The 27,812-nt window shown below is 39.5% G+C and overlaps 1 protein-coding gene across 2 annotated transcripts in view; it reads right to left on the minus strand.

Annotated features, from left to right (window-relative positions):
• Positions 1–3,275: 3,275 nt before the first annotated feature.
• LOC136883506 (mitochondrial import inner membrane translocase subunit TIM44) overlaps positions 3,276–27,812 on the minus strand; it is a 38,240-nt gene continuing 13,703 nt past the window's right edge. For both annotated transcript variants that reach the window (XM_067155854.2, XM_067155855.2), the window contains 3 exons: positions 27,009–27,142; positions 22,393–22,666; positions 3,276–4,099 (listed from right to left, as the gene is read on the minus strand). In XM_067155854.2, coding sequence (XP_067011955.1) covers positions 3,460–4,099; positions 22,393–22,666; positions 27,009–27,142 — 1,048 coding nt within the window. In that variant the 3' untranslated portion in view covers positions 3,276–3,459. The remainder of the gene's footprint in view (positions 4,100–22,392; positions 22,667–27,008; positions 27,143–27,812) is intronic.

A 27,812-nucleotide genomic window follows, 5' to 3' on the forward strand; every position in this document is an offset into this window, starting at 1 on the left:
ATGCAAAATAAGATCAAATGAATTTTCGATATCTGTGGAAATATTACAATTCAAAAACATCAGAGTAGCACATATCATGGCAATTATAGACATGATATACGCTTTTGGGCTTATGATCAACATCTATATCATCTGATGTCCAGGCAGGCGTCAATTTTTGGTAATGAGACAAAGTCTCTCATAGTGCATTGGCACTGCCGGTGGCTCCAAATAGCCTATGCAGTGGTCTCCACGGTATCCACTAGCCATGCGTCTCGGTAGGTGTGCTATTTACCAACTCATGAGCCCAATTTAGCACACTGGGGCAAAACGCTGGCAACCAGGAATGACTTAGCTGGAAAATTTATAATATCCAATAATGGACCAAATTTGGGCTTATGCAGTGTCAAGAAAATAAGGTGAAGTTCTTTACGTTTCATGACACGCACCAAGAGGGTGAGACGAATTTGTGAGCCATCAAATATCCAGATAGAGAAGGACACACTCAAAGTCACGTTCAAGGGTAATGGTTACAGCGATTTGCTGATTCATAGAGCCCTGCATCCCAGAGAAACCACCAAGCAAAGCTCACAGAAGGAAGAAGTGAAGGGAACTGCCTACCTGCCTTACATTCACACCACCACAGATCGAATTACCAAGGTTCTCCGCAAATACAATATAAAAACAGTGTTTGGCACCGTCACTAAAATTGCTCACAGTCTGGTTAAAACAAAGATTGGTCTTATAAGTTGTACGTTCCGAGCTGTCAGCGGAGAGATTGCGTGGAATGACATTAGTAGATGAAAAAGTTTAAGTGGAGTCTTTAAAAGTAGTAAAGATCACAATATGGAGATAAAGTTGGAATTCAAGAGGACAAATTGGGGCAAATATTTGTTTATAGGAAAGGGAATTAGGGATTGGAATAACTTACCAAGGGAGATGTTCAATAAATTTCCAATTTCTTTGAAATCATTTAAGGAAAGGCTAGGAAACAACAGATAGGGAATCTGTCACCTGGGCGACTGCCCTAAATGCAGATCAGTATTTATTGAGTACAACAAATTGTCCCCACTTTTACATCCTGGGGTGTATGAAATTCCCTGTACTTGCAGCAAGGTACATATTGGCCAAACATGCCAGTCCATTGGTACTCGTATCAAGGAATATGAACGAAACATTCATCTCAACCAGCCAGACAAATTAGCAATAGCTGAGTGTGCTCTATCGTCGGGTGATGTGTTCCAAGATGCTCGAGCTCTTACCCACACTAGACACTACAGGTCCAGGATTATACGGGAAGCTGTAGAAATCCTAACAATTTCAACAGGGACACTGGCTATGAAGTAATACATGGTTGCCAGTCATTAAGGATTTACGTAGGTAGTTGCCTTCCCTGTCCCTTCACTATTGTTATTTCATTTAGGTGTTTTCCAAATTTGTACGTTCCTCATCGCCAGATGTTTCATTCCAGGCTTGTGTCTATCTCATACTTTCATATGTGACTCCCTCTCAACTGATTCTGATGGTTCCGTCAGCTTCTGCTTCGAATGCTAGCGCTGTACCACGTCCGGTGAGCCATCTGGTGATGATTGAACGTACCACTTCCACTTCTATTATAACGTCAAAATCAAATCTCATTCTTGAGAAGCCTTTCTCGTGAACAGTCGAGATTTTATTCTGAAGACGCAGAGCAAGTTCTCTGCAAAACGTAAAGAATTTCACCTTATTTTCTCGACAGGGCATAAGCCCAAAAGCCTACTATCATATCTATAAGCACAGGCCGTGAAAGCATCATGGCAACACCATGGGGATTCCTCGTAATGAATTTAAAGGAAATTATGACTGGACAAGGAGTTTTATGACAAGATATGATCTCTTAATTCAGAGATGAATAACAATAGGGCAGCAGTTTCCCAATGCGTGCCAGGAGAAAACTGCTCACATTTTTGAGACATGTTCTAAAGTTACAGATGACAAAGAACTACAGCATAAAGGCAGATGTAAATTCTGATGAAACTAGTGTTAAAAGGCAGGCAATAAGATTACCAGTGTGTACTGTGGGAGCAGAAAGGCAGCAGTGTTCCATGATACGAGTCACTGTTAATGGTTGCAAGCTAGCATCATGTCTTGTTCAAATGAAAAACAATGCTAAAGGAAACTCTGCCTCCAGTGCAAGAGAAAGGGTGGATGACCAAAGATTTATAGAGGATTGATTGAAATCAGAGTGATTTCAGTGACTTACACTCCAACATCAGCAATCTGTCTGGTGATAGTCAGTTTCAGAGTACTTTTAACAGAAAGTTTTAAGGTGGAGATGAGGCAGGAAAAGTGCAACATGGTTGATACCAGGAGAAATGCTGGGTATGTTACAACCATCACTCGAGTCCATCAACTGGCCTTGCAAGGCCCATCTACGGCATTTTTATTGTCACTGGAGATGCAATTCCGCGGAAATGATGCCTACTGAATAGTCAAAGAAAAATTTGCTGTTGCAAATGTGAGAGAGGATTGTAGTCGGAATAAATAGTCTCCATAAGTTTCAAGTCACATCCATTTGCAACACGGCAGACAAGACTGAAGACGTCGGTGTTGTATCTAGCATCATGTGAGTAAAATCTCGAGTAGGAGTGACAAGGTGACAAACAAATGTTGTTAGCATGTCTACGAAAGGGAATATTTTGATAACATGTTTTATTGTATGTATTGTTAAATATGAATAAATTGTATCAAAGCTATTTGTAGGATTTTTTTTATTTTTTACAATTTGCTTTACGTTGCATCGTCACAGATACATCTTATGGTGATGATACGACAGGGAAGGACTAGAAGTAGGAAGGAGGAGGCCGTGGCCTTAATTAATGAACAGCCAAAGCATTTGCCTGGTGTGAAAATAGGAAACCACGGAAAACCACCTTCAGGGCAGCCAACAGTGGGGGTTCGAACCCACTATCTCCCGAATGCAAGCTCACAGCTGCACGACCCTAACTGCAAAACCACTTGCTCGGTGGTCAAATATTTCTAATTTTATGTTAAAAAGTGCAATCTGCACATATGTAAAAACATAGTAACTCCAAGTAAATTCTAGTGTTCTGCCTTTTTACTTCTTTGTTTTAATAGTGCGTTCTTTACAGGTATTTTATAGTGTTATAATTAGTGTTCGACAGATTGAAAAAAGCTTTAAAGTTACATTTTTACTTATGGCAAGAATAAATATTTTTTCCTAACAATAACAACCTAAATTACAATGAACCATAGGCACTAGTAAATACAGTATGTGTTGAATAAACAAACCAGAAAATCTTTAATATCACTTCATTTTAAATAAAACACGTACACTTCAAAAGAAAAGGACATGATACAAAAGAACATACGCTCACTTTATGATACAGATGAATTGTACATATATTTACAGAAGTTATTAACAATGCATTACATTCTTACACTTTAAAACTGGTCAACACTAGCTCCTTCGTGTGGCTACTATACGAACTGTTCTGTGCTGGTAGCCGACAGGTCTAACAGTCTCCAAGCTGCCTTGGGATTAAGTTCTAACCGGTCTCGACACAACACCCAGACGTAATTCACTCTCAATATTTTTTCAGGATCCCCTTCCACCACATTATTATTTTTATCACGGACACAAAGGATTTGTTGTGACGTAAAACTTATGATAAGGACAGGTCCTTGGTCCATAACTTTCCCCATAGCCAAGTCCACATTATCTACATCTAAAATTTTGGAATCAAATCGTAACCCCATTGCCTTGGCTTGTTTTATTGGAGTGGAAAGTATATTATACGGGGCGTCATGGCACCAATCTCTCAAGATATCCAAATCCCCACGCACCATAGCTTCGAGTATGTTGGGAATGATGTCGGTTTCACAATCTCGCAGGAATCTCACTTTGTCGAACGATGGATCCAGTTTGCAGAGCTCTGTCATAGTTTCCGAGAGCTCTGTCTTCTGGAAGAGGCCGCCCATGATGTCTGATACCTTGTCTGTCAGAACTCTAGACGCTCTGATGACGGGATTATCACTCTCTTCATAACGGATCTTCCAGTCCAAAACTTTGTTAACATACGGGTTGTTTTCCTTGAAGTTCTGCCAGCTCTGGTAGAATCTTTATAAAGCAAAATTCAATATTAATAAAACAAGACAAAAAGGTTACAATAATTATGTTTATGAATACTGAATACAGAAAAAATTGGGAAGAAAGAAGGAATTATATAGGCATGAAGGTTGAAATTCAATTTTCTCTTTTATCCAGATTGATTAACTGAGTGGATAGTAAAGAAGAAATCAAGTGAGAAAATTTTGCAGATTGTTGTGGGGGGGGGGGGGGGAAAAAGGACACCGATCAATACTTCTGGAGAGAGAGAAAGAAAAAATTGTAGATCGCATCAGACAACAAATTTCTACAGAAGATCTTTAAAGTAAAAAATTTGTGGTTAAAATACAAAAGGGAAATTCTAGGAAAAGGTAGGTATTAACAAAGATATGGGGACTGTAAATAATAAATAGATAAAGAAGACAGCAAACAACAAAAAATAAAGCAGAGTGTTTAGTGACAATGATAATGGTGACCCATTTAATTGCCCCTTCAAATGCTGTAGATCTGAAAAGATGCTGCAGAGTTCTTTAACTTCTCGGGCTGGTCTACGTATACTCTCACTTAATAGCCACTGTGTGTGTATGTGTGGGGAGGGGGATTGCGCTCTGCACACAATGCAAAATCAGCATTAGCATTTCATCTACTGAGCACTTGTAGAAACTGTGAATACCAACAAGTTCTAGAAGCCTTGATCTTCCAGACATCCTGTATTTTACAACAAATATTTCAGAAGGTTATTGTTTTACAAGTTATTGAAATGAGGAATAATTTGCCTCTATACAGACAAAATAGAAATTATTGACTCCTAGGCAGACTACTGCTAAGAATTTAAACTTTCCTTAGCCAAAAGAGGAGGTGGATACTGTCTGGAGGGCTGGTTCCGTGAAAATTGATTAGGGCCTTCATCTTTTAGGTTCTGAAATAGAAAGTGCTCCGTTATGAGAGGAACTGTGTAGTGTAAGCAGTTTTGCTAGTGTGATTCTGATAGTGAAGTAGATTATGCCCAAAAAGAATTTCCATCTCTGGAAGAAAAAGCTGAAGATGAAGAATAGTGACATTCAGAAGGTGAGGACGCATAGCGAGAAGAAAAATTCTTTTTACTGCACAATCAAGATGATCATCAAATTTTAAAGGCCAAGCTTGTCACTGCAGGCATAGGTTTCTGTCCTGATCTCTGAATAAGATGTACAACTCAGCCTTAGAGTAAGCTGCTAAAAAGTTTTCCCTTTGTCGTCCTCTCCCTCTCAAAGATGTTGCAGAGGAAGTCGCTGTGCCATATGATGTGAACAATGAACTTTATGTTCCTTCTCTCGATTTCACCAGCGAGGCTTCCTTTTTCTCCTACTTAATGCTTTTATTTTCTGTTCCGGCTTATAGGATTCTTTCTCTATTTTGAGGTAAAAAAAGATTTTGCTGGAGTCAGATGTGTTTATACTCTTCCTTGTTGAGGATATACACACACACTACTGGCCGAAAGTTTCCGGACAAAACATATGTACCCGCACGAAAAGGTTTAATGACAAAATATATTAATGTAACCAAGCTACGAAGGTTTTCGGCCAACGGCGACAAGTTTACATTCAGCATCGGAAAAAATGCATCTTGACTATATGAGGCGGTCCGTTCCAAAACTCGTCTTATCCATCATAAGTGATTTTTCAGGAAAAGCGAAAAACCTGTAATTTTTGTCATATAAGTCTCACTTGTTTAAATGTATTACGACGCATTCAAGTCCAATGTCATAGGGTCGTCTTACTGAAGAATTATAAATATAATTAGTAGAACGTCAATAAATTACATTTGTATTTTGGATAAGACGAGTTTTGGAGCACCCAAAAAAATTCAAAATATATTACCTCACACAACTTATTTTTAAATAAGAAAAATGAAAGGATTGAGAATATAATGTTGTAATATAACTCACCACTACACTCATGTACCTTTTTGCTATCAGTATAATGATATTCACAAATAAATTAAACACAGCAGTGTGATTTATCATATTTACATCCTATCCATAGTATTTGGGGAGAATTCTTCCTTTATAGGCTACATTGCACTCGCAATAGAAGTAACTTGAACAATAAAACATCACTTTGTTGTTAATCAAACTCTCAAATCTGTTCCCTCCTCTTGAGGTCCATCATAAAGAACTTCTGTTTCTACAACAAGATTGTTTTCGTCTACAGAAATTGAGGTGAACAGATTCTTGTAAAAAGAAAGCAACACATTCCTATCCCAATCCATTCTAAAATGCTTTTCAAGCAAACGTTTTACGTCCTTTACTTTAGCGGGATTCAAGTTTACTCCTGGCAATAATTCAGGTGGCATTAGCATATCTCGTCAGGCGTTTTCCCTTTTTCATTACCGATTTTCCTAAACCGATGTCTGAGTTGTAAGGAGGTTCTCCTCTAAGGGTGGCATTTCCCAGCGAGTCTTTGCTAATAACAAATCATTTCACTGAAGAAAATTCACAGTGCCAAGATGCATTTTCATCATATTTTCAGAAACCATTTTCCAATTGTTCACCGAGGAGTCTCTGCCAAACTTGAAGACTTCAGCATGTTTGCTGAAGATGTCTTGATATTCTGCTGGATTACAGATTATAGAGCATTTCCATATCTCTCTCTCTCGACTTGAGTAAATACCCTGTCAGAGGGCAGAAATGAGTGGCCTGTCATAGGAAAGACCAATTCAACACTTTCTATATTAGGCGGAGCTGTGTGTGTCAAGAAATATGAGCACATTGCAATCGTAGATTTGCGGTTCTCGCACGAATTCGTATAGTAGTGAAGTTTGACAAATCAGTTTGTGATAATCGATGGTAAACTGCAGATGTCGTTTCATTAGACCCCTTGTTGAATTCATGCTCCATCCATGTGTATGCAAAAACATTCTCCTTTGTCAATTTGGCATGTGAGGTACCCCTCACAATGGTAAAATTATAGGTGTACAATTGGCGACTGTAATAGGCAATCTGATCTGGAACTTTTGGATTCACAAGATTCTTTTGGCAGTCAAATGAAAATATTGCCATGCTATCCCTTTATTCTTGGAGCATTCTGAAAAAAGCTGCAGCCCTTAGTTAGAAGTTCCAAGATTAAATCATTCTTCAGTGCTACGTTCGAACTTTCAAGTTTAATTTTCTCCTTAAACTCTATGCACTTTGAGCAAGCGTCAGTAACTGGTGTTCCGAATCCTATGTTGTAGCAACACGTAAATATTTCACGGAAGAACCACCGCTTCACCCTGAGTTCTTCAGGCGATTTGTTGTTATACATTTTGTAAAGCCTAGCGATGCTTAAATTTCCAGGTAGATACTGTCAGACCGGTGACTTTCCGCGGCAATAGTGACTTTCACAACACTGCAAACTTTCAATGAAACGTTTCACGGAGTGCTTCTTTTCAGTGTACTCTGGTTTGATCCTAGCTCCTCCCCTCTTTTCTGTTGGAAGTTTCCCTGTCGTGAAGGGATTTCTGGCAATCCTCTGAACCCGATCTTTCCTGACATGCAATACATTCAAGAATGTCTTTTGGCAGACCTGAATGTGAAACTGTTCTGTATTAGCAAGTTTTATATACCTTCCACAACAAGAGCAATATTTTCGGTCATCTTAATACACTCTATTCACAGCACAAAACTGCATGAAAGACTAACACAGTTCATGAACAGGTCAAAGAGGGGAAAGACTGGCATAAAACGCGGGTAAATTGTAGCGTGAGTCACGTGCTGAAATTATCTATTCCTATTGGTTGATTGTATATGGCGAGTTTTGGAACGACAAGCGCCGTGGATAAAGCGAGTTATGGAACAATAGCCTAAGTTTGGTGACAGATTTCTATGGGAAAAGGCGCGTTTTGGTGCTTAATTTTGTGAAGGCAATGCTACCTCTAACTCATTTTTTTTTTTAAATGGATAAGACGAGTTTTGGAACGGACCGCCTCATATAACACCTACACTGAAATATGGAGGGGGCTCTGTGATGGTCTGGAGTTGTGTCACATTCAGTGGAGTTGGTAGACTGTACCGAATTCAAGGAATACTGGACAAAAACAGTTACCATTCCAACCTATCTCGTGCTCTTCCATCTGGACAGCAACGCGGGTTTGTCCTCCAACCAGACAATGACCCCAGACACACGTCTCGCTATTGCATGAATTATCTGCAAAACAAACAAAACTGTGGGGAATTGTTTTTAATGGAATGTCCCCCGCCAAATCCCTGGACTTAAATCCAATTGAGCTGATGTGGGAGGAGTTGGATCAGCAAGCCTGAAAAGAATGTCCATCGGAAAAACTGTGGGACACCTTGCAGAATGCCTGGCAAAGTATACCTGCATCAGTGTTAGAAAAACTTATTCTGCAGCAAATGCCGAGAATAGTTAAAAGTGCACTCGCAACAAAGCAGTTTCTCTGATGAGAAGAGAGTTTGATGTGCTCTGGTGATCTGTGGGAGTAAATGTGTACATATTGTCTATTTCTTGCTCAGATGTAATGTAAAAAACTTAGTTTCATGGTAAAATAATATTAGTAACAAGAGTATACAGTATATTTGTCACTTCCTTGCACAGGTATGTTGTTTTCTCTTAATCTCAATCAATTCTTTAACAGTTCAATGCTTGTCTGGAAACTTTTGGCCGTCGGTGTACATACTGCGCAAAAGGGACTTAATATAGATGTTGATTCCTATAGGAAACCTGAAATATTTGTCCCTAATAGTAAATTTATATCAAAATAGTTGGTCCGTTATTGGACATAAATTTTCCAGCTAACTCAATCCTGGTTGCCAGACCAGCTAACTCATTCCTGGTTGCCAGAAAAAGTCTCTCATAGTGCACTGGAACTGCCGGTGGCTTCAAGTAGCCTACACAGTGGCCTCCATGGTATGCACTAGCCATGTGTCTTGGTAGGTGTGCTATTTTCCAACTGATGAGCCCAACTTAGCCCACTGAGGCAAAATGCTGGCAACCAGGAATGAGTTAGCTGGAAAATTGATTATGTCCAATAACGGACCAACTGTATTGGTATCATAAGAGACCTAAAGTTGGAATTTTTTTGTGTTTCTAAAATTGGCGTAAATTAGTAAGCAATAAGAGTTCATGATTCTAGATACAACACTTCAGAAGATATATTGACTGTTCCTATTAACAAAACTGTATTTTGAGAAAAATGAAATTACAGCTTTCTTTAATTTTCTTACCAACTGTACTTTTGTGACAATCAGTGGCGAAAACTTGAAATGCTGCATAACTTGTTAATAAGACCCACAGGTAGCACAAGAAGTCAGAACATAGAAATGCAATTTTTACACCACAGACACTTTTGTTCAGCTCTGCTGTAAAATTTCCATTGCCGACTTTGGGCCCCTTTCTGCGCAACAGGTCACATATTGTGACCATATCTGCCACTACTGTTTCCAAGCAGAGGAGCAAGTCAGTTGGCCCCATCTGCCAGCCAAGCTTTTGCCCCATCACATGCATGTCCTCAGCAAGGATGGGCCAACAGTAGGAGCGCTGGTCTCCCTCTGGTAGTGTCCCCTGGAAACCTCTGGAGGATTGGGGACCGAGTGTGTTTCTGGGCGTATCCAGTCAAGTCAGTGCTGTGTGCAAGTGTACTGCTATGGAGCACTGCTGTGGAGTTCGCAGTTTAGTCAGATCTCAATCAGAGTTGAAGATCAGTTGAGCAGTGCAGTGCAGCGAGCGTTCTATATGGGGAAATTAGTTTATCATTCAGAGGAGTTGAGCCGCTTGTGTTCTGAATGTTGTGTCTCTGGTGCAGCTTGGAGAGAGTGACGAGGGATTGGCAAGGCAAAGTGAATGAAGACGGCTTTGAGTGTACGGACAGTGTACGAAGTACCGAACTGAGAGACTGTTGTGCTCAAGGTGTGAACTAAATGGGCTGTGATGGTGTGCAGTGAGTATAATTGTGGAACTGCTTGAGAGTACAAAAGACAGTAGTGCAACAGTGTGTAATGTGCAGCTAACGTGATTGTGTTATTTTGTAAGCGGTAGAGTGAACAAGCAACGTGACCGAGTTAGCGTAGAGAGAGTGCACACTGATGTACTTGTGTGTGTCTGTGTAGTGTGTAAGATATAGCAACTAATAAACATTAGTCATAGAATTAAACGCTACCAGTTGCGTATTTATTTCATACCCGCCGCCACGTTACAGTAACATAGTAGAGGAGATGAACAGATACGCTGAGTAGTTCCTACAAGCGTCGGGAAGGTAAGGTGGTGTGTTAGGGGAGCACGTGAGAAGCCATGAAATTCATATGACGACTAGTCTCAATGTGTAGAAGGATATAAAGAAGAAGCCCACATTGGAAACGTATTTCAGGAGAAATGGATTTCTGGAGTACCCAGTCTTTCTGTAAACTATTAACCAGTTTGGACTTTTAATAGGATTCCTACATTTCATTGATAACACAACAGCTGACAACTATACAGGGCCTGAAAATTCTTGAAATAATAAACATAAAATTTCAGTCTGTTGACCTTCCACCACAAAATATCGCAATCAATGAATCTTTAACCTTTTGGAAATGTCGGTTAGGCCTAAAACAGTATATCCCTCTGAAAGCTGCCATGTTCAGAATAAAAATGTACTAACTCTGAATGGTCTACAGCAGAGGCCTCTCAGGGTGCATGTACCAGTGCACTGCGCTATGCACGGTGCAAAAGACGACTTCGCTTGGTTGACCAGAGTGCAGACCCCCCACTCCTTGATTTGGAGCAATAGTACTGTCTCTCTCTTTCCCCACGCCTGTCTTGCTCGCTCCGCCTGTCTCCCTCTTCCTCACTTGCTCCGTTGCGCTCCAAATCCAAGCCGAGTAGCCCAGAGGCGAAGCGTTGGTCCGAGCCGAGCGGGACCAATGCACTTGTGCACAGGAACTCTGTGCTTCAGTTTGCACGCGTGAGATTTTGGGCGTTTGAGAGGCCCTGGTCTACATTCAAGACACCAATGGTAAGTCACCCTGAAAATGTTCTGTTATTAACTTCTATAATTTCTAAAATATGCTACATTTTAAGATGTGGTACGAAATTTCACTCTGGTAGCCCATATAAATACTGCCTGGAGTGCAGAAGCCAGGCCATTTAAACACCTGCCTGAAAGGTTAATGTACTGCAAGCCAATAAGAGTTACTGCATTTCAACATCCTTAAATGCCACCAACCTGAGTCAGGATTAAGCCTGCCAATAGCTAATTTATTGAACACCCATAATTAAATGTGCTACCCTTCTGAAATTGCAGGATTGTTAGTGTTTTCTGATTTTTTTTTTCAATACCAGACAAAGCAATGATTGTAATATTTAGAAATATCACAGTTTCCTCTACACAAAAATGATTTTTAATTACTAAGATGGTACATTTTTTTTTGCTAGTTGCTTTACGTCGCACCGATTCAGATAGGTCTTATGGCGACGATGGGACAGGAAATGGCTAGGAGTGGGAAGGAATCGGCCGTGGCCTTAATTAAGGCACAGCCCCAGCATTTGCCTGGTGTGAAAATGGGAAACCACGGAAAACCATCTTCAGGGCTGCCGATAGTGGGGTTTGAACCTACTATCTCCCGAATAACATCTTTTTTTAAAAAAAAATTTAAGATGAAGGTAAGTTCTACAAACGGAAAAAATCTGACGCAGCTATTGATGCCAGTTTAATATTTCAAATTTTGACAAATATTGAGGACACATCAAAAATAAACTAATACTGATGTAATTGGTCAGTTGGCACAGGTATTCTTCTTTACAACCAGTAATTTGCTTTCACACCGTTCATCGCTTGATGATGGACTCGCATCGAGTTGCTGCAGATTATCATCTACACACACTGTAGTTAAGAAGGACCCTACTCAAAAAATCCAATGCCTACTTAAACCCTTAAGAATACTTCATTCCTTTTAACTGAACAAGAAAAAACAAAATTATTAGCATGAATCCAAGCCTTCCGACTGCAAAAGCCCTTCCTAAGATACACAAACCTGGCATCCCTATCCACCCGATCATCAGTTATACACCAACCACTCTATATAAAAATTCTCAATTCATTCAAAAGTTTCTAAGAAGATATCATTTTATATTCAAAAAATCTGTTAAAATTACTACAGAATTGATCGAAAATCTAAATAAGTTTCATAATCTTAGATGAGAGCACAACAGATGCTGCTTCCTCTCGTCAACCTTAACAATATTGACCCACACATAAAATTTACACTCGAATCTGAGCATGAATGAAGAATACATTTTTTAGACTTGACCATCATTAGCCAACCAAACTGCTTAAAATACAATATTTTCAGAAAACCTACCCAAACAGCTTCTACTATTCGTCAAGATTCTTCACACCCCCAAATCCATAAAAGAGCAGCTTATAATAATATGGTTCATCGAGCCTTTACTGTCCCAATGACCAAAATTGATCTTAAAAAAGAATTGAACAATATCAGTATGATTGCTAAACTTAATGGATACAATAGTTGATTGATGATTGATGTTTGTTGTTTAAAGGAGCCTAACATCGAGGTCATCGCCCCCTAATGGTACGAAACGAGACGAAATGAAATTACAACTTAAAATTTCAAAATCCTCCACTGACCCGAATTCAAAGCATGAGGAAGAAGAATGAATGGACAGATATGAATTTAAAACAATCAGTGGATCCGACCCACAGTGCCTCGCATGTATAGAAGCTGGCACAAAACAATAGTATTACTGACCAATGGACTGCTTCTATAGCACGATGCTGAATCGCTTATGCTTATAGTCGACAGGGTCCAAAATCCAGGTCATCGGCCCCTCATAATGGTACTGATTGCTAGGGAAGTAGAACCATGCTATGTGCAATGTTGCGGTACTAATCAAAAGTAGCGGAGACTCGCAGTATTCCACACATTACGGTACTGATCACAGGTAGTGTAATGCGCACATGTAAAACAGACCTACGGTGTTTTGCACATTGCGGCACTGTTTACAGGCAACACAAACGTATGGCGTCCCTCACATAAGTGGACTAACCACAGGGACTTGTACTATCCTGTGGAATTCCACACATAGTGAGAACTGAGCATAGGTAAGGCAGAACCATGATGTTGCTAATCCCATGGTGTCGCTCATATAGGGGTACGAATCACAGGTACTGTAGGACCCACCTGATTCACACGCTTTCGCTACTAATCACAAACCTATTGCGTACCTAACATAGTGGTACTACGCGCAAGTAAATGCGACCCATGGTGTTCCCTGCGTGATGGTACTAATTACAGGTAGTCTCATGGTTCTAATTGGATCATCCCTTGGTCGCCCCTTTTAGTTACCTCTTACAACAGGCAAGGGATACCGTGGGTGTATTCTTCGTCTGCGTCCCCCACCCACAGGGGGTTGAGTTTGGTCCGCATGAGGTCTTTTATTTCCCTCAAGTCCACCGGCAAGCCGGTTTAGGACCCCCCTATCCGCCACCTGGGACACGCTACGTGGGAGTATCACCTCTCCCTCTGTTACGCCAGCGTAGTAGATTCGTGGGATACAATAGTTATTTCATTGAAAATATTATCAACAAATACAAACATTGCCCTTTAACCACTCTGATAAAAAGAAAAACCAAAAGTTACTTTATTTTCTACCTTCACGTTCAATGAAGATATTTATAAGGTCACTAACTTTTAAAAAAATATGTTAAAATATCCTTCAGAACCATCAATAATAATGCAACAATCTTACACAAATCATCATCTATTAATAAAATTGATTGCTTTTCAAAATCCAGTGTATATAGGATAAAATGCAACAGCTGCAATTTTACTTATGTTGGACAAACAGGATGGAGCTTTAAAATAAGATACTAGGAACATGTTAATGCCCTGAAATACAATAAATATTCAGCAGTTGCGCAACACATGAATGATTACAATCATAAATTTACTGATATTAAGCATGACATGGAAAATCTCAAAATTATGAATAAAGGTCCCGTCCTTAACATGGCAGAGAACTGCTTTATACATCTAGACCAATATAATCCAAATTACAATCTTAACGACATTTCTGAAAAACTGAATATTCTTTTTGACCAGCTCATTCACCTTTTCAGAATCTCAAAATCCAATAATCAAGGTCCAATTTTTCATTCTATTTACAGTACTTACGCAATCTTCCAGACTCCCTCACCCCCGCCTTAATACCCCCCCCCCTCCTCTCCTTCTGCTTCCTTTCTCTTCTCTTTCTCCCCACACCTCCTACACAAGACTTCCTTTGGACCTCACGTACTCCACCCCCCATTCTCACTTCATTTCTAGCTCCACTCAGCTTATTACAACACGAAGTAATTTTCCATATAACATATTCCATTTAGGTATTTTTTTCCCCCTAACTTATCTCCTCCTTTCTTAGCTGTCATTTATTCCATGTCAACTGTACGGTCCACATTGAACTGCGAATTTCTAACCACCTTTATTTAATTCTATATATATTAAACCTCCACCCGCAACAACCATCGTCCTTCAAGATTATAGAAACAGAAGAGCTTTTTTCTAGTATCATGCTTCGCATCCATGTGTACTAAATTTATGAACATCTTGAAAGCAGCGTCTCTTATGAGCCAACCTATATTGATTTCCATGACCAGCAATTTTAAGGATTACTTTTACAACTTTTTAATGTTATATGATGCACTGGACTTTTTTATGAATCTCTATTTTTGAACATAGTGTAGGTCATCTCTCAATTCTTAAGCATCCACGCGCAACAATCACCTTCCTTCAAGTTCCAAAAAACAGAAGAGCCTTTCTAGTATCCATGTGTTATTACATTTACGAATATCTTAGGAAACGACTTGACTTCGGCTCAGTTGTTCTTCAAATGGATAATAGCATCTTTAAGGAGCCAACATATATTGAATTCCTTGACCAGCAACTTAAAGATTTCTATCTTTAACAACATTTTTAATGTTGTACGGCGCACTGGCCTTTTTATGTATATCTATCATAGAGCTATTTTTTAACATAGTGCAGCATGTCTCTCAAATCTTATCTCAGTTTATCACATGGTAGGTACAATTTTGAGACCTTATGTGTCTTTACATTGTTTAATTTTCTTCGATACTTATGTATTTAATTTGCTTTAGGCTGATGATTACCTTCTCTTAGGTCGAAACTAGTCCCTAAACATATATGTAATTTGATGATGTTTGTTGTTTAAAGGGGCCTCACATCTAGGTCATCGGCCCTTAACGGTACGAAATGAAATGACAAATTAAAAACCCAAAATCCTCCACTGACCACAATTCAAAACGTTAGGACGAAGAATGAATGGATGGATGGATATGAATTTAAAACGATCAGTGGAACCGACCTACAATGCCTCACATGCACAGAAGCTGGCGTAAAACAATAGTATTCGCTTAAGTGCGGCCAGTATCCAGTATTCGGGAGGTAGTAGGTTCGAACCCCACTGCCGGCAACCCTGAAAATGGTTTTCCGTGGTTTCCCATTTTCACACCAGGCAAATGCTGGGGCTGTACCTTAAGGCCACGGCCACTTCCTTCCAACTCCTAGCCCTTTCCCGTCCCATCGTCGCTAGCAAAAAAATAAAAAATAAAAAAATAAAAATAAAAAAATAAAAAATAAATTAAAAAAAGTATTACTGACCAAGGGAATGCTTCTATAGCACGATACCGAATCGATGATGCTTGTAGTCGAAAGGAGTCCAAAATCCAAGTCATCGGCCCCTCATAATGGTACTTATCACTAAAAAGGTAGAACCATGGTATTTGTCATGTTGTGGTACTAATCAAGAGTAGCGTAGACTCGCGGTATTCCACACATTATGGTACTACTCACAGGTAATAAAATTCGGACATGTATTACAGACCTATGCTGTCTCGCACATTGCGGCGCCATTGACAGGCTACGCAAACCTATGGTGGATATCACCTAAGTGTACTAACCACAGGGACTCGTACTATCCCGTGGTGTTCCTCATATAGTGGGTACTAATCATAAGCAAGCCAGAACTGTGGGTTCTGTCATCCCATGGTGAATCCCACCCGGTTGATGTATGTGATAGCCCTCGGACAATCGGGACACGTAATTCTGATATGTATGTAGTCTAAGTGACCTATAATTCCATGGAAATTACCCCATGTACATAATAAAATATATCGGTTGCCAAGAATTGTATTTAAGTTGACAGTTACCGGACTGTCACTTCGTCAGTCTCAAGAAACAAGTCTTTTGTAAAACGTTGGAATGAGGCTGTGAAAGAAGAGCTCTCAACTTACGTTCACAACCACTACATTTTATGCTTATAAAAGCATCCAACAATATTTCGGTGAAGTCACAGCTTGCTGAAACGGTCACTACTATTTTTAGCTACAGTGAAATCGTGCACCCGTAGATTCTTCGAGCTCAGCCAGCAGCAATGAAATATGAGCCCATAGTTTCTATGGGCAGTGTCTCCGATGTGTTAACCAACCATAATACCGAGCTCAGCACATTAAAGAAGTACTTTATACATATATTACTTCCATTGCACAATAAAGACAAGTAGCAGTAGTAGTCGAAAGAACATTAAATGCACACCATTATAATCATGGTAACCCCACCTCGCAGCCATCATCATTAAGGTGTCAAGTCTTCCTGATTTGACAATGTGGTTAAGTGGTTCAAGTTCTATTAGCGAAAAATATTTTCACCATGAGAATTTTGTCTGGTAGGGTAGGAGAGGTGGTAGTATTCAATTTTGAATTACTAGATTGTGTGTCAAAAGCTTGGGTTCCATTCTGAACCTCACTGCAGTGTTCACATGTGCAAAGATGTACGATGCAGCTGATGGTGATTCATCCATCGGGACATTAAGCTCTGAGCAGATCGCTTGGTGTTATTCAACAGGAGTACACTTCCACATAAGCATATGACGTTATGGAAAGTTACGCACAAACTAGCCAGCTGGTCTCATGCCAATGACAAAGCACTGCTCCACCCTGCACTCTTTGCTGGACTAAGAAAGAGAGAAAGCATTACTGGAGCACTTCATTGAGGCAAGTTATAGTGATCAAGTATTAAAAGGGTATAAACACAATTTTAACTAACATTTTTACATTTCATAATAATTTTGACCAATTCATAAGATATTTATTGTAAAATGTGTAATTTGATAGAATCTGAAGATGTTTTTTCAAGAACGAAACATGTCATTCTATTTTTAGTTAAAGGTATCTTTTTTCAGGTATAATCAGTGAATGAATGTTTAGGTATTTTCTAAATTTGTTACACTGAATTAGTTTTGACAGACTTAAGAACCTCACAGCTTTTTTTTTTTTTAATCCTATTTATGACATCTAACAACCAATAATGAAACAATTGCATTTGCTATTACACTTAAATCTGTAATGACTTTTCAAAACACTTAATTTCTTCCAAAATGCACAACTGTGTACATCAATGCTCTACAACAATGTCAACTATATTAAAAAATACAATGTGTGGCCAGTACGTTCTGAACCCTGTTATTTAATAGATAACTGTATTATTTAACATAAGGTCTAACCAGGGTGGATGAAATAAAACAATATATTACTTTCCATAAAATTCTTTACATTTAACAATGCCCATCTAGTCATAGCTTTAAACATTCCTTCGTCTTTCTGCCAATGCCACACATTACGCTCTGAAACATCAAACATTCGAATAGCCTGTACATTAGCCTTGTGATAAACCCTGAATTTGAAATTTATGTCAAACTCTCTCCTTTATTTAACTGAAGGGACAAATACACTCCACTTTCCACTCGATCCATCATGACTGGAATAGTGACGAAAACTGAATACCCTAATATAATGACACCAATCCAAGTGCATTACAACTCTGCCCATGAGTAGCGATGGCCTTTCTAAGAGTTCGAAGGGTCAAGTAACTGTCATCTTTGCTATTCCAATTCAAATAACATTTACCGTGCAACTGGGGTCCGGGAGTACATTACGATCGACCTTGCAAGTAGTGCAAGAGAGTAATGTTTTGATGCCATTCTGTGGGTTTGAGAAACAGTTCTGTAGAGGCCAGTAGAATGTAACTCTCTCCTCACTCTTTTCTGAGAACCAGAGACGTTATTGGAAAAAAGTTGTCAAAGCTAGAGAAATTTAGGTTTACTCATAACCTCCGAGTTCAACTGTGATGGGTGTGGCTACTCCCGATTCAACAAGCCTACACAGTTAGGAATGATACAACTGAACTTCATAAAACAAGTCCTTAAATGTTAAGTGATGCATATAACACAACGAACTTATAAAAATTAACACCTCATCACAACATTAAAAGTAAGTAGAAATTAAATGAAATCTTACTTGGAATATGTGTCAGAGGAGAACGGTGTTCACTGCGATGTCCAGGAACCCACCATCCCACCCCCAGAAGTACATTTACTTTTATAACCTAATGAAGAGCATTACACATCATTTTCCATTGCTGCAGTAGCTATTTGCATTCCTATTGGCCAACGAAAAAGTAGCATGTAATGTCATTCCCGTCAATTATGATAATGAGATTCCATTACCAACCCCAACACAATAAAAGCACACGTAAATGGAACAGGTGAAGGATGACCAATGATCTAGTCCAGGTCTTACCCCAACCAGTACAGACCAAAGATGTTTCCACAGGAAACTAAAGGCCTAAGGCTGCTTCGCGGCTCCATCTGCACAGCAAGAGAAAACTTTAAATTCAACTTTCCATTAAAAACAATAATCACCACCACTACCAGCCTCAGTTCCTAAGCAGAGAGGTTGGGCAGCCTTCAGCACCGCCCAACAACATCCTCCGCAAGAAGCAGACAAAGGACAGTCGTTCCACAAGTACATGTGTGTGGTGAAAATCTTGTGACAACGGAGCAAGTATTGAGCAACAGTATTAATTTTTTTTTTTAGTGGCTTTGCATCGCACTGACACAGATAGGTCTTATGACGACGATGGGATAGGAAAGGCCTAGGAGTTGGAAGGAAGGGGTCGTGGCCTTAATTAAGGTACAACCCCAGCATTTACCTGGTGTGAAAGTGGGAAGCCACACAAAACCATCTGCAGGACTGCCGACAGTGGGATCCCTGAAGATGGTTTTCCGTGGTTTCCCATTTATTTAACATTTATATTTTTAAAAAATATTCGGGTCAACATGGTGTATTTGATATTCCTTTCCATTAATTATACAAACCCATGTAGCACCTTTTCTCCAAGTTCCTACTTTTCTACCACTCGTTTCCTTTCCAAGTGTTCATTTTTATTTTTACACCTCCCACATCGAGACTAAAGATCTGTCACCAAGGCCTCTCAATGTTTTAAAGTCCGCTGTTCTGATGAAGCTTGGAAGCAGAAATGAGCTTGTCAAGGGATGAGAAGAAATTAATGTATAAAAACTGAGGCTAAAGAAGATAGAGACTATCCATTAGAAGATGATTGTGTATGAACATGTGGAGAGTGCCCCTTGTCCTTTTGTGTTTTCAATGTTGTCCTCGTCTCCTTTTCCTTGTGTTATTCCCTATCACTAATTCCTTTTAATGTTCCTATCTTTCTGGATATGACTTGACCTGTTCTTATTCTATCTTCCCATATATTACCTTAATCATCACTATAGTTCATTCCATGTTAAGAAAACAGTATTGCTCTTATGGCAACAGGGTTGCCATATCAAACAGTTCTGCTCAAGACCATCCGGAGAAAACTGCGGCACACACACATCTATGAAATTCAGTATTTAAGTTTAAGACAAAAAGCAGAAGAAAGTAAGCTGCAAATTATTTTTATGGACTAAATGGGAGGGTGGGATTTATAGGGGCTATGTTTGTATGGAATCAGAGGTAAACTACAGCACATAAAAAACTCGGCAATAAAGTATAAGGCAAATTGGGGGAGGAAATAGAAAAATATTTCTATGGGCTCGAGGGGTGAGGGATGCATTTAATTGCATTTAATAAATTTCCTCAGGCAATGCAGGGTATTACTGTGCTGTCGTATCACTCACAAAAACAATAGTAAAAATTAAATGCAGTCGTGAAGAAAAAAGTGGAAAAATTGGAATGCACTTATGAACAGCAAAATAACAAAACCAAGCATAAATAAAACACAAGACTAATTTTTTTATCGTACAAGTTATGCCATGATGTATCACTGCACATCACAATACCAAAATCTTCAGTAATAACTTCTGTACAGTACAAAAATAATAGAACACACACAAATACTATGCAATATACAACCAACTCTCACTCAACTTAAGACAAGTACGCAGTGATTTAAAGCCTAAATACACACCCGCAACAAATAAATACTGTAGATGACTCCACTATAGAAGTGAGCTGCTTGCGGTTCACAGAGTGAGGGACTACACGCAGCTTGTACCAGAGCAACACACAAGAAAGAAAATGAAGAAAGGCAACGAAGCGATGGATGTTCCCGTCATTGTGCTTCCTCCCTACGAATATATTTATGAAAAGGAATATGTTGTTTAGTTATTTTAATAACTCGCAGGCAAAAATTCCACATCCTTTTGATCTGTTTTTCATAATAAATTCCCGGTCTAGGAAGCCAAGAATAACGGCCGTGAGGATTCGTCGTGCTGACCACATGACACCTCGTAATCTGCAGGCCTTCGGGCTGAGCAGCGGTCGCTAGGTAGGCCCTTCAAGGGCTGTAGTGCCATGGGGTTTGGTTTGGTTCATAATAAATTACGAAGTACAGTATAATATCCTTTATCCACGAGGAATTATGGGTGTCTCAGAGGGGGTGTGTTCACTCCTTGTAGGTAATAAGATACGCACTGTTTTCTTAAGCCTCTTAGTGCCAGGCCCGGTTGCTCACAGTATGCCAAGAGTGCCAGACAGATTTAGAGAATTTTTCAGGTTCTCAATCTCTGGACTATATAGTTCACAAATATTATAACTATGACTTGAAATTTTTATTAAATGTTAACAAGGAGACATTCTTAGTGCTGAACTAAATTACAGCACTAAAATGCTCTTTTGAAAAAAAAATATATTTTTCAAACAATTTTAAAACACCAAGAATTGAAAGTCAGAAACAAAACAGAAAAAACAGAAAATTCAACTCAACGGTAAATATTGATGACTTCTTTGCAATGTTCTATTTCAGGTGAATAAACATGTAAAGTTTCACATTTTTATCTTGAATATTTTAAGAGTTATGTACAGTGGTATCGTAATATACAATTGGAATGTTCAACAATGGGATCAAACCTGGCACATGGGTTGTAGTCAGGGTGACCAGATGGTGATACATTATCATTGTTCACAAGATGAAATAATCTCAAGATCAATTGGAATCTTGTTTCTTGAGAACATTTTTCCAAACCACGGAATATAACGGGAGTTTTTGACCCAATAAAAATATGCTCGGCCTTGTAGTTACACCCATTTCCAACAAAACGGCAATGAAAGCCTTCATTTCAGTCAATGTAACCAGGCACCAGTGCTGTGCTCTGGCATATGGTGACAAGACATGATTTCTCATATCTGCTTGTCTCTGTAATTATGAGATTCAATAATCGAGCCGTGAAAAATAAAATAAAAATACGCTATAGGTTTGCGCCTGACGAAGGGGCGTGTCTCGGGGCAGGAGTGTCATAATAATCAGGTTAGGGTTGGTATTTTGCATCTTGACCTAACTGAATTTCACGGAAAACAGGAAATTGTTGCTGTTGGATATTGTTACAGCCGTCATCATCATCATCAGTACTGTCACTCAGACGGTCATTACCACTTTCAATGTTTACACTCTGACAATGAGCATGTGGTCGAGTGTTTACAGAAAACTCGCCATTATCACTCCCAATAACACTTTCACTTTCCCCTTCCTCACTTGTTGGAGGAATCAATTCCCCATCAGAGTCTTCATCATCCTCTTCTTCACTAAAAATTATTGAGATATACAGCCAGTTCGTCATCGTTAACAAAATAACTTCTCCCGCTAGTCGCCATTTTACTCACACGGCTTGGAGATCATACATCGTAGATGAACACGGACTTTAGAAATTCAATGCATGATAGCGAATGAATTTACACACTATCTAGCGGCGGCGTTAAAATCTAATGACAATTCTCTATGGACTCGACACATAAGATGTTGCAATCTCATGGCCAAAGTTGTACTAACTCGTGTAGAATTTCGCGCTATCCAAACAACGATATATCGTGGTTGGCACTTTACGCGTATATACGAAACAACGATATATCGTTTTCTGGCTCTCTACGGGTTAAGATGGAATGAGCTATTGATTGTTTCTAGTAAAACACTACTTGCTTACCTAGAGTCCTTATGTAGTTCCACTCCCATAGCTTCTGTATTAGGCTGCACAACTTTGCTGTCCACCTCCTCGGGTGTGTCCACTCTCTTCCTCAGTCGTGCTGGAGACCTGTACACGCGAGCCTCCATGCCACTGGTATCCAGCTCCTTCTTAACTGCTTCTGCCGTCTTAGACAATGTCTGGAAAGTACCAGACTTGCCCAGTTTCTGGCCTTTTTCGGAAATTGTCTCGGCGGCACCACGAGCTGATTTGCCAATTTCTTCTGTGATCTGACCTGCCAATCACATGAACTATAATGATACGGCTAACCAATGTTACTTAAAAAGAAACGGGTATTACTCTACTACAGAACAAATGACTGCACAAAAGGTTTCACAGTATGATTCTCTGCCCTACATGTAAAATCGTAAGTAATAAATTTCATTATAGTCTGTATGTAAAAAACAAGATAACTGTATTTTGAGAAAAAACATTTAGTTTCATGTACAGTATAAGGTAATATCAAGAATTTAAGATCATGTGATTAAGAACATTGTTATACCCACTACAAAGTTCAGTAAAATCTCCCATTAACCTTCAGAGTAAAGCAAAGTCATCTCCGGCTACTCACAAATAGGTTTGTCGTAAGTAAACTTTGGATTTTAAGCAAAAACCTATTTTGTTCCTGAGGAGATAACTTACAACTAAGTTATATTCACACACTTAATGTATTTATAAGGTTAAAAGTGATGGTTCTAAAGTGCCTAAAAATACCTAAATTGGCATTAGAACCTATACTTTCCTTTATTTGTAAAATTCCTATTCTTTATCCCTAAATCAACTAAAAATCCTTTTAATTCATTCTGAGAAACTGAACTATTTGCTGGATCATTTTCAGTATCTTACTACTACTACTACTACTACAGTAGGGCCCACGAGAGTTGAAGTCTGACGTTTAGCGCCACCGGCGAGAAAAAGTTGACTAACGCTGTTCGAAAATGGACTGTTGCTATGGCAACAATAACAGAGTTGCAACATTTTAGGACACTATCACCATGAGGGTTGGCTTGCTCTCAGTACATTTTATTGCTATTTTCTGAGCAATTACGGGGGAAAGTCTAAATGTCTCCTTAATTTCATTATTGTCATTCATATTCTGACTGATTTCTTTTCTCGATGAAGTATCTTCTTCCTATTGTGTTTATTATACCGTAGTTTATTCCTGAACTGTACAGGTACCGTTAACAATCGGCGTTAAATAATAAAAAACTGTGGGTAGTGTTGTTCTATACTGTAATTAACATGTGCATTTGTTGAGGTTATTGTCAGAAACTGATGTTTTTGTAAGTGATAATGAAATCTGTTATATATATCGACAATGTCGTGTTCTGTCTTAAATGCTGGAATTATTAACACGAGCTTAGGAACCGGTCAGGGGCCTGTCTGAAAGGGTGGTAGGCCGCAAATGGAGTTAACTATGACAACGCAGCGTACTTCGTAGTTACAGCTTTCGCCGCTCACCTGTCAGACTTCAACTCTCGTGGGCCCTACTATACTACTACTACTACTACTAATCATTTTCCAGCTTTATTTTCCCAGGTGTGATGTACAAGTGCTTGCTACTTCTTCCTATCAAAGTATCATCAACTCTGTTCGGATGACTTGCTAGGCCTAACACTGTAGAGGATTTTCCGTCGGGGTGATCTCCCTCAGTCTTTGGCAATCCCCTGCCACATCTGCGAGGCAGCAGTGTTTTGGTGAATGTGTGTGTCATTTCCTACACAAAGGCTTCACCAAGCCGCCTATGGGAGAACAACTCTGCCCTTAGCCATGGGTTCTCCCTTAGTTTGTCGGGTTTGGTAGTGGCCACCCAACCATCGGCCAGACAGTTGCAGGTAGTACTGTCTACTGTCACCTACTACTACTACTACTACTAAAATGTTTTCATTCCTCCCCTGAATGAGGAGGCGGACCTCTTAGACAGTGATGCCGTCTCTCAGGCCGTTAGATTTGTTACGGCGAAGGAGATGTTCGGAGAAGGTGAGGGGGTTGGTCACCATGGCCTATACTAGGAACCGTCCCGGCATTCGCCTTAGTGCAGGAGAATGGAAAACCACAGAAAACCATTTTCGGAACAGCCGACCGTGGGGACCAGGCCCTCTCCTTCTACCAAATACAGAGGTGTAGAGCCACGGCCATCCCTCCTCTGCTTGGTTGGTCAGTCAGAATGCATGGACGAGCCATTGCTACCTGTGGGCCGAAGCCTACTCTGCAGACGCTGACTTCAGTATCTTGAACAGTATATTTTTAAAATATTTTACAAATAAAATCTCGAAAGTGGGAAGCTGTAAACCACACTACCCGGGAGTCCTTTAGAATCTCCCACAGTAAACGTGCCTATAGTCTGTGTGTCACGAGGTGGGGGCGAGTGTCCATTGATCTGCGATGATAAACGGGGATAAAAGTCAGGTTGTGAGTTTCACAAATAGGAAAAGTCCTCTCAGTTTTAATTACTGTGTTGATGGGGTGAAAGTTCCCTTTGGGGATCATTGTAAATACCTAGGTATTAATATAAGGAAAGATCTTCATTGGGGTAATCACATAAATGAAATTGTAAATAAAGGGTACAGATCTCTGCATATTATGAGAGTATTTAGAGGTTGTAGTAAGGATGTAAAGGAGAGAGCATATTTGTCTCTGGTGAGACCCCAACTAGAGTATGGTTCCAGTGTATGGGACCCTTACTAGGATTACTTGATTCAGGAACTGGAAAAAATCCAAAGAAAAGCAGCTCGATTTGTTCTGGGCAATTTCCGACAAAAGAGTAGCGTTTAAAGATAAAAATTTCATTGTTCCGTATTGAAAATTATCACAGTTAAATTGAAATAATAAATATGGTAGTTCAACCTATTCAATACAAGTAAATAAGAGATGTAGAGATTACATTCTTATTTAATTAAAAATGGAAATGGTACCGGTTTCGACCTCATTCTGGGTCATCATCAGCCGATTATAACTCGAAAAACAATGCATAAGTAAGAAGTTAAAGGTCAAGTCCTCACAATATCAGTTGAAGAGGCGATATAAAAATGACGGGGGGTAGGCACTGTTCAATTTAGACGAAGTGGAATGTAAGTCACTTAAAAGAAGTAATGCTTAATCTTCCGAGCGTCAGCACGGCACACGCAATGTTTGGCACTGTCTCACAATGTTCACGAAAAGCAGAGAACAGTTAAATGAGCCAGACTGCATACACCGTCAGGCACAAAGTCACAACACAATCCAAATATGAAGATCTAAAGTCATGAAGAAGCCGAAGACGAGCAGCTCAACCGAAGTAACTTGCAAGCTTCAGAAGATCGGCGCGGTGTTTACAACGTCAAGTGCTGTAGTTTCATATGCTGACGGAGATTGAAGGATGGATTATTGATCAAGTATTTACTTAGTTCACGAAAATGTATCTGTATATATATATATATACCGTTCTAAAAATCTTTAAGATCATAATTACGTATTCAATTACAGTGATGATTTTATTAATTGTAAGCTGTTTGAATTTATATTTGTGGTATATTTGAAGAAAATGAAATAGGTATGTAAATTATTTTATTTTATTTTTCCATATTTTGCCGTCTCAAATTTACGGTGCGGGTCTTAATCAGTGGCGGGTAGTATTCGGGATTATATGGTATTACTGTATGTTTCATTACAGCCCGCCTGGTGGCCATGATTGTTAAAGCATTGAAATCTAAATGGTCTGACATCGTGGTTAGCCGGTTCGAGTCCCGTTGGTCGAAAAACTTTTCACTGGATCAGAATGTTGGCGGGCAGGGTAGGGGACGGGTGGAATACAATTTCTAATCACTAGCTTGCGTGCCAAAGGCCTAATTCCAAACCTCTCTGCAGTGCCCATACGTAGTAAGGGCATATGACGCTGTTCAGAGTGATTTGTCCGTCGGATGGATACGTTAAGCCTTGAGCAGACCTCTTGGTGCTATTTGACAGGAGAAGGTGTGCCGGCATTGTGTTTCACCCTCTCCCTTCCTAATATCGTATATCACGTCATTCATTTCAACTCTATTAACTTCTCTAATGAGACTGACATCAGGAAGGGCATCCAGTTATAAAAACCTGCTACGACAGATTCATCTCACCTCATACCCGACCCCATAGAGAAACGGGACAAGGTTTGAACAAACAAAACTGTATGTTCCATTACTAACCAACAAGAGATATTAGCAAATTGCAGGCGAGAGAAATGAAACTCTTGAGGAAATGAATAGGAGTTACAAGAACCAGACTGAGAATGAGAAGGCGAGGAACCCTTTCAAGAGATAGAGAAATGTCAACCAAGACGGAATGGAAAGGAGTCAAGGATACCCAGAGACTGAAGTGGGCACCAGGAGGCTGAGAGGAAGAACGACAAAGAGATGGCTGGAACAGAGGATCCACGGAGAGCTGGTGGAATGACAGGTAACGATGGATAGGCTTACATTATAAACAATGACTGGAAAGAGTGCAAGGTGGTGATGACCACGCATTCAATGTATTAGTTCACATTAATCCATACCAACAGAAAGTCCCTTGATGAACATTTCTTAGTGAGGTACAGAATCTTCACACAGCTGCTAACTCACCTGCCTTCTTAGCAATGTCAGATTTGCTAGCCTCTTCCAATGCCTCTTGAACTTTGCCTCTGATAGTCCCCAGCGTTTCCTTTAAAGCCTCAGTGCTTCTTGAAGCTTCAGATTCAACAGTGTGATACTTCTGTCTGAAAAACAATAAAAGACAGTCAGAACTGGCATCAAATGGAAATTTTATTACGCTTATATGAGTGGAATTAACTTATACAAGCTGTTTGGTTCCATTAAAATCTTTCTTGTTGAAACAGATGTGTGCTATTTCTGTTCTGATGCTAAGCAATATCGCACAATCTATTCATCTAACCCATATTTTCTATTGGCCTATCTGTTATTCGTGCTTTGGTGTTAGTCTAAAACTTGCATTATAACTATGCCAAATTCCTAAACTTGCTGATTCCTTTCACTCCAAGTAATTGTTCAGAGTGGCAAAAAAATTAATATTACTACTGTTGTACTCAATCAATAAATACTGATCGGCATTTAGGGCAGTCGCCCAGGTGGCAGATTCCCTATCTGGTTTCCTAGCCTTTCCTTAGATGATTTCAAAGAAAGTGGAAATTTATTGAACACCTCCCTTGGTAAGTTATTCCAATCCCTAATTCCCTTTCCTATAAACAAATATTTGCCCCAATTTGTCCTCTCGAATTCCAACTTTATCTCCATATTGTGATATTTACTACTTTTAAAGACACCACTTAAACTTATTCGTCTACTAATGTCATTCCACGCCATCTCTCCGCTGACAGCTCGGAACATACCACTTATAATACCAATATAAATGATCCATTATTGGACATT

The sequence above is a fragment of the Anabrus simplex genome, chromosome 11 (assembly GCF_040414725.1).
Source record: "Anabrus simplex isolate iqAnaSimp1 chromosome 11, ASM4041472v1, whole genome shotgun sequence".
Taxonomy (NCBI): Eukaryota; Metazoa; Arthropoda; class Insecta; order Orthoptera; family Tettigoniidae; genus Anabrus; species Anabrus simplex.